Consider the following 10362-nt stretch of genomic DNA (forward strand, 5'->3'; position numbering starts at 1 on the left):
AAGAAGTCAGGAGAGGCAGAATTTGGGGCCAGGGCTGTGGTAGAGAGATCATGTGGAGTGGCGGCATGGGGGCTGCTGAGCCGTGAGGCTAGTGAAGGCATCAGGGTTCTGAGCCTGGTCTCGGGCTTAACCAAGCAGGACCTTGAGCATAGTGGGAACTAAGGTGGAGGCTGGTGCAGTGGTCCAGGGTCAGGGCAAAAAGGTAGAGGGGCCCCGAGTGCTCAAGGCGAGGCTGCAGGGTGAGGGGTGTGAACCAGTAAGTGATACCCATGGGGGGTGGTGAGAGCCTATGAAGTAGGAGGGAAAGGCTGGAGACTTAGGGGCCACGGATGGAGGAGAGACCGAGACAGGGAGCTTGGTATAGATCAAGAGGGCCTAAGACCTAAACAGTGAGGGGGGAGGATGCTTTCAAGTGGGTATGGGTAGGTGGGGAGGTGGTCATGGGCTTCAGCAGTGCTGAGGAAGAGGGGGTGTGTGGGGGGGAAACAGTGATGGATGCATGGGTTAGAGAGCATGGGAGATCTGGTTCTCCAGCTTGGGCTCAGAGCCTTTCCGGGTCTTCTCTTCTGGACCATCCCCAGGACCAGTGATGTCAGGCCAGGAAGAACAGAGTGACCATCCTAGTGTTGGGGATGAGATGCTCGGGTGCTGAGAACAAAGCAGAGAAGTGGCCATGGCAACAAGGAGTGGGAACCAGAGCAACACAAAGAGCACCACAACTCCTGATAGTTGCTGCTATGATGTGAGTGTGGTGTTGGGGTGAGGGGAATAATATATGTGGGAGAAGACAGTGGGGTGTGGGGGGATCCACAGTGACGGACATACAAAAAGACAGCAGACATACATACTCCCTCACAGTTCAATGGACCAACACACAAACAGACACCTACCTCCAACCCCTCCCCCCAAACAGATGGATGGCCAGACAGACAGATGTCCCCCAGTACCTCCCAAACCCACACACAGATGGATGGTCAGATAGGCAGACAGGCAGGCAGGCAGGCAGACAGACAGACATGCAACCCTGTCTTTCAGCAGAGCCTGTGGCCTCTGTTTCCTTCAGGATGGAAGCGGGAAGCCCATTGTCTCGCTGTCCCAACCTCAGGATGATTGAGAAGGCTGCTGGGAATGAAGAAAGGATGTGCATCTGGGAGAAACAGGTATTAGGCATCGCATCTCTCTTTGGCGGGCAACACTGGGAGCATACCCCCAAAGCCACAGGGCCTCGTAGGTGTGGTATAGGCAGCCGTGCTTTGAGCTCTGCCTGGTGGGGATGTTTGAGATCGGACCCTGTAGATGTCTATCACAAGGACAGGCCAGTGCTCCCTAGGTGACAGCATGAGCTCACCCTAAGAAAGCATGACATCACACACAGCTCTGAGAGTAGGCACAGTTTATTACACAACAGGGCCTAGAGGCTGAGGTCTCAGGAAGCAGCACTGGGCACCTCCAGGGTTGTAACTGAGGCAGGAGGCTGATCTCTCAGCAGCAGGCTCCTTGCTGGCTGGTAGCTGGGCAGAGGGAAGCTGCTGGGAATGGGGAATGTATTCTCAGAACACAAGGGCAGCAGAGCTTGAGGCCACTGTGGTCAGTCTTGTGGGGCAGGCCACTTCCTGGCTCCCTCTGGACCTCTAACACCTCCCCTGGTAGCAGGAGCCACTCCCACAGGGCGCACACAGGCCAGTGCTCACTGCCACATTCCCGCTGCAGGGGGCGCTGCAGACACTGCCTGTCACTGGCCGGGAGCCAGACACACACAGATCCCCGCACACAACTCCACCACGAGAGCTGCTGACACCTGTAAGAACAAGGAAAGAGTCTCAAAGCCTGGCTGGTGGTCACCCAGTCAATATCCTTCCTTTGGTCAGTTTGGTTGCTCCAGCCTTTGGGGAAGGTCACAAAGAACCCTCAGTCTGTAAATTGTGCAGGAAAGCCTCCTCTTAGGAGCCAGGAGGCCTGAGTTATGGGCCAGCTTCTGCTATGTGAGTCCTTTTGTGGACATGGCTCCTCCACTTCTACAAGGCAGACATTATACTAAGTGACTTCTGAAGTCCCTTGGAGTGGTATCCTTCCCCTTTCCCACTGCAGCCACTCTGGGAGCTGACCTCAGTGTCTTTTTCTGCATGAACAACCTCGTACACATGATTGGAGCTGTTAGTGATGTTTGTCCAGTGTCTGTATAGCACACCGGGAAATCTTTGCTGATGCCCGAGGCTACAGCTTCCTTTCAGGGTTCATTATACTTACAGACATTCACGGCTCCAACACCTTCGCACAGCCTGAGCAGAGGAAAGGAAAGGGAAGGAGGGAGAGTAGTCAGAACGAGGCATCACCAGGGCTTCCTCAGATACTACATTACCACTCATCCTTATCTTTGTCACTTAGACAAAGGCGTCTTTGTGGTGGTTGTGGCCATGCAGGGTGCGCTATACTGAACAGACTTCAGACTGACTTCAAGTCTCACTTGCCTTCATTCACCTGATTCTGCAATGTGTAGCCCAAACAGGTCTCTGACAGACTTGGCTAGGCCCAGCTTTAGGAAGAAATGGCCCACCACAGGCTCACACTTTGAAGGGTTGGTCTCTAATGCTGTTTTGGGAAGCTGTGGAATTTTAAGAGGCGGGGTTGAACTGGAGATAGTAGGTCACCAGAAGAGAGACTTCAAAGGTTACACTCTAGTCTCTGGCTCTTGATCCTGTCTAGTCTGCTGCCATGAGAACAACCTCACCACATTCTGTAGGACAATTAATAAAAACCAAGAGACAGATATTGGGCTTCAATATGAAGATCAGAGAAGCAAAGCAGCCAACCACTAGAGAGCCCTTTGAAATCTTCAGACCGAAAGGGAGCAAGTTCCTGCCTTGTGCCGCCTTAACATCCTTCCACTGCTGTGGGCGGAGCTGCCTTACCACTCTCCTCGCTACAGTGGACCCAGCTCCCCTGAAACTACCAGTCAGAGGGAAGCCCCCAGAATTTGTGCTGTTCTGTCCAGCACTGTGGTCAAAGGTGCCCTCCTGAGCACACAGGCCATGGGCAGAAGTTGGCCAACTGCTCAAACCCAGGGCAAGACCCATGGACCTATAGGCAAGGTACCCATCTTGGAAGAGCCAAGAGTAAGGACCCAAGAGAGTTCTGACCCAGAGGTAGGGCACTTTGGTTCTAGTTCTAGCAGGCACCTATGATGGTTGGAGTTCTGGCTTGTGGTGCCAGGGGCTTATGGAATGAAGCCACCCAAGGCCAGTTCAAGAGCACTGGGCTCCAGGCAGAAATGGCTCTAGCTTCTGCTGGTTCTTGGGTTGGAAACTGAGATGTGCAGGTGGGAGGCAGTCTAAGCAGGGGAAGTTCCCAAGGCAGTGAAGTGGGCCAGAAACTCACCTCTGCTCCTCGCCCTCCAGCAGGCGCCTGTAGGTGGCGATCTCGATGTCCAGGCCCAGCTTGGAGTTCATCACCTCCTGGTAATCCTTGAGCAGGCAGGCCATGTCCTGCTTGGCCTTCTGTAGGGCAGCCTCCAGCTCAGCCAGCTTGCAGCGGGCATCAGTGAGGGCGGCCTCTCCCTGCTGCTCAGACTGGGTCACTGCAGCCTCCAGCTTGGTGTTCTGGGAACACAGAAGAGAATGGGATGGACTATGGTCCCTGGGTCTCTTTCAGTTATCAACATGTTATCCAGTATTACCCACTAGTTGGGGACATTCTAGAAGCAGCCTTGTGCCTTGTTCACATGGGTCAAACTGAGTGACCGTGGGCATACATAAATAGGAGGTACACTAAATGGTAAGATCCAGGCCGCGCACATGCTGGCCCTATGGCACTGAGTAGGAGCCCAGCCTCCCTGGTCTCAGCACAGCTGACCCCCACATACCTGGCACTTGGCGTTCTCAATCTCGGCCGTCAGCCTCTGGATGATGCGGTTCAGCTCGTTGATCTCCTCTCTGGTGCGGCGCAGGGTCTCCCCATGCCGGATCACTGTGGCCTTCATCTCCTCACACTGGGGATGGGGGAAGCAGAGATAGATGCCATGGGACACAGGACCCAGTGAGCACAGCCACTGAGTGCACAAGACACACAGCAGCACGGTGCTCAGCCAGGGTTGCCTCCCCCCACCTGAGTGCTGTCTGCAATCTTCTTGTGATTCTTGGGATACAAGAAGCCTTTTCTGATAGAGCCCGGAGTCCTTCCCACTGTCGCATCTCAGGACAGGTGTTGTGACCACTCACCTTGGTGCGGTACCAGGACTCGGCCTCTGCCCGGCTGCGGGTGGCAATGTCATCATACTGAGCCTTGATCTCAGCCACGATGCAGTCCATGTTCAGGTCCCGGCTGTTGTCCATCTTGACGATGACAGAGGTGTCTGAGATGTGGGCATGGAGGATTCGGGTCTCCTGCAGGAGGAGAGGGAGGAAGATAGTCAGGTTATCTGGGCTTTTCTTCACCCGCCATTCCCCCAACCCCCACGACTCTCTTGGAGCCTGTCAGTCATATTTGTAGCAGAACTACTACCCCTAGAAAGAGACCGCTTTCTGTGTCTAACTTTCCCTCGGAGGCAGCCACAAGCATTTCCCAAATTCTCACTTGTGGAGTTGCTTAGGCCCAGCGAATCCAGGCTGTCTCTGGATAGTTCCTTAGGGACAGACTGTGCCCTGGGGTCTGATGTTCTCTTAGACTTGCCTTAGGGCCAGCAGGGCTGGGCTATACCTGTTGGTTCAGGAAGGACTAGGTGGTCTCTGGGTGAACAGTTCATCTAGTCTGCTTGGCTTTTCAGGCCCCTGCCCAAGTTCTCCAGTCTCTAACCTGGCCTCATGTGTCAGATTTAGTTCCTTATAGGGGGAGCTTGGTGGGTTTGGGGATTCCTTCTGAGTCTCATGTGTGCTTGCCAAGGCTATCACCCTTACCTCTTCATACAGTCGCCGCAGGAAGTCGATCTCCTGGGTCAGTGCCTCTGCATTGGCTTCCAAGTCTGACTTGCGCAGATAGGCACAGTCCACATCCTGTGGGATTTGCAGAGAGCCAGAATTCTAATTCCTCCTCGGGTTTGGGGCATCTGGCTGATGAGTGGCAGGCCAGAGGGGACAGGGTGTACGGAACTGGGTAGGGACTAGCTTCAATCACTCACCTTCTTCAGAGCCACAAATTCATTCTCTGCTGTGGCCCGGAGTGCAACTTCCTCTTCGTACCTGAGGCAGGGGGGAGAGGAGGCCTTGTTCAGGTTGGGGTGGTCATGAAGCTGTCTCAGAAAGCAGCCTGAACTCCAGGCCTCCTAAGAGGCCAGGCTCTAGGCACAGGCCCATAGGAACATTGGGTCTTTGCAGTAGAGACAGGATCGTGATATTTGGAAGCTGTGCATTTGTGTGTGTGTGTGTGTGTGTGTGTGTGTGTGTGTGCGTGCGTGAGTGCATGTGTGAGGTTGGGCAGAGGGAGATGACATTTTTCCTTATCCTTTGCTCTGAGCCTTTGTTTGACACCCTGTTTATTATCTTCTTGGAATGAGCCCAGGGACCACTCTGTGGGAAGGCCTACTCATAGACAAGGATAGAGGCTGGAGGCCATAGCAAAACATGACACCGAAGAAGGCTGGTCCCTTTGAGAAACAGAAGCTTTCTACGACTCAGCGCCCATCCTTCATGGCTGTGTCACATGTAACTGAAAGTCTCCATATGTGACCATGCCATGCCTGCATCCCAGCAGACGGTAACCCCCCCCACGGGCAGAGACCATGCACACTGCTGGCTGGATTAGTAGCATCCTGTTGGGTCTACCTGGGTGCAGAAGGTTTTGGAGAAGAGAGTGGGTGAGGAAACCCTAACAGCAGCATCCAGAGGCTTAAGGGCTAGTTCTGTAGACCAGGAGATGTAGGTCTCCCCAGAGAGTTTGTTGGGTGGAGAAGGCAGCCTTGTACCCCTTCGGGGAGGCTGATGACAATCTATCTTGCAAAGGAGAGGGGCTCTGCCTGGAGGAAACCAGGGAAAGAAGCTCCTTAATGAACAAGGTGGAGGCGGGCTTCCTGACCTAGGCAGGCAAAGAAGTCAGCCACAGGCCAGATGTTCCTATGTACCCAGGGAGGTCCTGCCAAGACTGCCCAGCAACTCTCACCTCTTCTTGTAGCCCTCCATGGCCTCCTGGGCGTGGTTGAGCTCAGCAGCCAGTCTCCCACTGTCAGCCTCCACACACTCAGCCTCCCTCCTCAGGGTCTCGATGTAGCCCTCGAACAGAGGCTCCACGTTGCTCTCACAGCACTTGCGGTTCTGGTAAAACTGCCACTTGGTCTCCAGCAGCTTGTTCTGCTGCTCCAGGAAGCGCACCTGCCATTCAGAATTAAAGTCTGAGAATGGACCTTTGCAGGATCAGAAGGTAAGGGTGCTCACGCATGTACACGCATGTGTGCGTATGTTTGTGTGCATCCATGTGTGCGTGCATGTATGTGTGTGTGTTTGTGTGAATGCAGCAACAACACATGGAAGCCCATGTCCTCCTTTGTTGGCGTGTCATCTTTGCATAACCACACTGGGGCTGAGTCAGTTTACCACCTGGGGCTCCTTCTTGAGCACTAACTTCAGGCAGTTCACCTGGGGTCATGAAATGTGCTTAAACCATCTCCCCACTCTCAGCTGCCTCTTCTTAGTATGTGACCTTGGATAAGGCACTTAACCTTCTGCAGAGGGGGTGGTTATAGTTCCTGTCTCAAAGTGCAGAGAGGTATACCCTGAGAAGGCAACACATCAAAGCAGCTGTGACAGCCAACTTGCAAATGTACGGCGGGCCTGTTTAGATAGTTAACTCTAGAAAGCGAAGTGTGTGGCAGTTATGGAACCCTGCAGCAACAACACAATTAGAGTAACAGGCATGTGGGGTATGAGTACAGAAATGCCCGTGTTGCACCCTTACCCTCAAGAGTGGGTTTGAAGGCCAGGGAATGTGCTGGCTGTGGAGAGAGACCCTTGACCTGCAGGAGCAGAGCCTACCTGATAATAACAGATTATTGGGTCCCATGCTGCACGTTACCTGTGTCTCCCCACCCCAGCTTGGTCCACTCTCGGATGTAGATGACTTCATCTGATAACCTTGCTGTATCCCTGGCGAGTTCTTTCCTGTGCTGGTTTTAGTGTCTTGTGTGTGCCAGTTCTGGACAGCTCTCCCCATCCCAGAGCTGCTCTCTCCTGGAGCCCAAATCTTCCTCCCTGTGTTCAAACCTCAGCTGCATGTGGCTGCCTGGATTCTGTGCAGAAGGCTGCAGGCTCGAGTTTGCTCTGGCTCTGCAGTGGATGTCTGTGGAGACCAGACCATACAGAGACTGCCTTCCTCTATGGCTGGGACCGCAGCTCAGGTCGCATGCTGGGCTCCAGTGCAGTAGCTTGCACAAGGTACACTGGCGCAGCAGCTACATGGGATTAAAGCAGCCCTGGGGGATGAGCTTTCAGTCTCCACAGTTACTCTCTCTGCCCTTGATCAGGGAGGACACCACCTTCCTGCATGAGCATGACTTGGTCTCACATGCTAGAAAGTCCCAGAGGGCAGTTGTGCCTGGGTTCTGTAGGCCCCAGTTCTGTTTTCAGCTTGTTTCCCCATGTCAAACTGGAAGGTACTGTTTCCAGTCTCTGTCTGTCTGTGTCCCCCTGGCCTTGGGGGTTCAATGGGTTTGTATTCACTCTGACTCCCCCTCAGCCCCCAGCCTTGGCTGTGCATATGGTGGGCCCCAGGAAGGGCCTGGCTCAGGACACCCACCTTGTCGATGAAGGCTGCGAACCTGCTGTTGAGGCACTTGATCTGTTCCTTCTCCTCATGCTTCACGCACTGAGCATTGGGGTCGATCTCCAGGTTGAGGGGCGTGAGCAGGCTCTCATTGACAGAGACGCTGGTGATGCAGGGGGGTGTGGGTCCGCAGACGCCTCCAGAACGGTATCCAAAGCTGCGTCCACAGGAGCCAGAGCGGAAGCCTCCACAGACGCTGTGGCTGCCAAAGCCCCCTGAGAGTCCACGGTAGCAGGAGATACCCCTGTAGGGAGCTGCGGAGATGCAGCAGCGGCCAGGCCTGGGACCACATGCTGAGGCACAGCTGAAGTTTCCAGTTCGAAAGCCACAGGTCATGGTGGAGGATGGACACGTGCGAAGAGAAGAGAAGTTGACAGTGGATGGAGCTGAGGCCGTGTGTTCCCTGGGTCGCTGATGGCCCTTTTATATGCCCGCAGTAGCTGGCATTAAACGAGGCAAAGAAGAGACAATAGCTATGTTTTATTGGCTTGGCAGCGCCCGGCCTCTTAAGCTCCAACTCGCTTGCCTCCTAGTGTGGCTGTGTCAACAACCCTTGGCCACAGGCCTGTTTCATCTTCAAAGCCATTTACAAGCTTCTACCGGGCCTCTGCCCCTCCTGTGGTCTCTGGGAGAGAAGGCAAGGGGATCCCCTCGGACCATGCTCTCTGAATCCTTTTCCAGAAGGGATCTACCCGGGCTATGGATCCTGGAGAGCTGACTGGCTTTGGGAGAGCGGCTGGTCTGTTTTTCCCTATGAGGGACTGTGTCCCTAACATTTCCTCCTCATCTGTCCCCATCCAAAGGGCAGGTAGATAAGGTCCAGTTGTTTCTTTCCTGGAGCCTGGCCAGGGTGGGGTGGGGGTGGGGACTCAGGAGACTGGAGTGGGAACCGAGCTTGTCCTCTGCACTTTGGGTATTCCCAGCTCAGGGAGAGCAGCTGGCATGTGGGACGAGGCAAGGCGGAATGATCCGCGTAGACATGAGAGCAGTGCTTCTCAACCTTCCCAACACTGTGAACCTTGAACACAGTTCCTCACTTTGTGCTGACCCCAATCATACTGCTATTTTGTTGCTGCTTCAGAACTGTGATTTTGCTACTGTCATGAATTGTAATGTAAATACCTGATGTGCAGGATGTCTGTTATGCAACCCAGGGGTCACATGTCACAGATTGAGAACTGTGGCTTGAATTCCAGATGGCATTGCAGGTCGGATCTGGAGCAAGGTTTGAGAACAGGCTCCCAGAGTTCCAGGTATCTTGGTGGGGAGTTGAAGGTGGGTTTGAGAAGAACCGGGAAGGGGATAAATTGAGAGGACCCCAGACACTATAGTTTAGCTCTGGTCTGGAGACTTCTCATTCCTCTATTCTCCAGGAAATGCCAACTCGGTCACCTTGGCTATAGCCACAGTGCTGCTCTCTGGGGATTCAGCTTTGGAGGTGGGTAGCGTGGGAAGAGTTTGGGGAAACCAGCTTTTGGCCAATGGGTAATGGAGAGGCTGCAACTGGGAAGAATGTTCTTTAGTGTCCGGGCTCAGGAGCTAGGGTCTGACAAAGAACAAGCAGCAAGCTCAGTGACTGTCTTGGTGTCCCTGCATCCACTGGGAAACAGGAAAAGTACTGTGTGGGGCCTATGGGGTCTGAAATGCGGTCTAGTCCTCCCCTAGGGAGGACTCACTGAGTGGCCTAAGGCTGAGACTCGGGGGACTGTCCTGAAAGCCCTTTGTCCTTATCTTTAAGTCTAGGTCACGTGATGGCTGATCTAGGAGAGTTCCCTAACCTGGTGTCTAAGCTCATAAATCCTCCTAGGCACACGTCTCTTGATGGTCTTTGAGAATGATTCCTTTGATGGGACCATTTGTGAGTAAGCTACAGGCTGAGCTAAAAATAACCTTCCACGCATCCCACCAGCACCTCACCTTTTGCCCTTCCCTCCTTCTTGGGGTGTGGGAGTGTGGACCAAGCACATTCTGCAGTGAGCTTTTGGAATGAAGAGGAACCTGTCTGTTATGGGGAACTTGTCAGGAAGCTGGGCCACACTTGCCAGGGGTGTGGAGGAGAGGGCTCTTTTGGACCCTATACTCAGGCCTCCACACAACCAGGCCAATGTGTGTGGGGTGTTGGAAAAGGGCATCTGGTCTGAGAGACCACCATGGTGTTGGCCTTGAGGCTCGGGCCTAGTGGGATCTCTGCAGCTGCTGGACGGAGGGCGGGGCTGACTCCTTCCATCATGCTAAGCCTTAGCAGGTTTACAACTGCCAGACACCCAAGAAAACCCAGCTCCTTTCTCCCCTGTGCAGAGGGAAGCATCAGGAATGTCTTGCTTCAGCAGTCACGTGGGACCAGGTCCTTGAAGTGCTGAGGGGTGGTGAGTCTTTCTGGAAGCCCATCTTCCTTGTTGCCCCATTGTTGTCTGGCTAGCTCATCTGTCACAGCCCTGGAGCTGGAATCACTCGGGTCCTTTCTCTGAGGGACTTTGTATAGACAAGCACACCTCCTCAGTTCAAGGAGCCATGATGATGTTCACTGCTGTCCGGCTCTTGTTGCACAGACTCCCAACATTCAAGGCTTCCTTGGCAACCGGGTCTCCTACTTGTGCTGCGTGAGGCCCAGGCTGCTCT

At 54.0% G+C, this 10362-nt stretch overlaps 1 protein-coding gene across 1 annotated transcript; it reads right to left on the reverse strand.

The window, feature by feature from the left end:
* Nucleotides 1–1631: 1631 nt before the first annotated feature.
* LOC126488783 (keratin, type II cuticular Hb1-like) lies at nucleotides 1632–8079 on the reverse strand. The gene is made up of 9 exons (XM_050122469.1): nucleotides 7717–8079; nucleotides 6088–6296; nucleotides 5111–5171; nucleotides 4890–4985; nucleotides 4215–4379; nucleotides 3860–3985; nucleotides 3376–3596; nucleotides 2248–2279; nucleotides 1632–1798 (listed from the first exon to the last, which is right to left on the reverse strand). The coding sequence occupies exons 1-9, from the start codon at nucleotides 8077–8079 to the stop codon at nucleotides 1632–1634; spliced, it is 1440 nt and encodes a 479-aa protein (XP_049978426.1).
* Between the last annotated feature and the right edge of the window lie 2283 nt (nucleotides 8080–10362).

Source organism: Alexandromys fortis, unplaced genomic scaffold, assembly GCF_014885135.2.
Source record: "Alexandromys fortis isolate MF-2015 unplaced genomic scaffold, M_Fortis_MF-2015_v1.1 scaffold_216, whole genome shotgun sequence".
Taxonomy (NCBI): Eukaryota; Metazoa; Chordata; class Mammalia; order Rodentia; family Cricetidae; genus Alexandromys; species Alexandromys fortis.

What these genes read in the sequence shown, in the direction of transcription:
- LOC126488783 (XM_050122469.1), bottom strand. Translation starts at nt 8,079, where the DNA reads ATGACCTGTGGCTTTCGAACTGGAAACTTCAGCTGTGCCTCAGCATGT. An exon ending in ATGGAGGGCTACAAGAAGAG is followed by an intron (nt 5,172 to 6,087) that starts GTGAGAGTTGCT and finishes CCCCTGCCTCAG; the next exon opens with GTACGAAGAGGAAGTTGCAC. An exon ending in CTGGAGGGCGAGGAGCAGAG is followed by an intron (nt 2,280 to 3,375) that starts GTGAGTTTCTGG and finishes TCCTCTGCTCAG; the next exon opens with GCTGTGCGAAGGTGTTGGAG.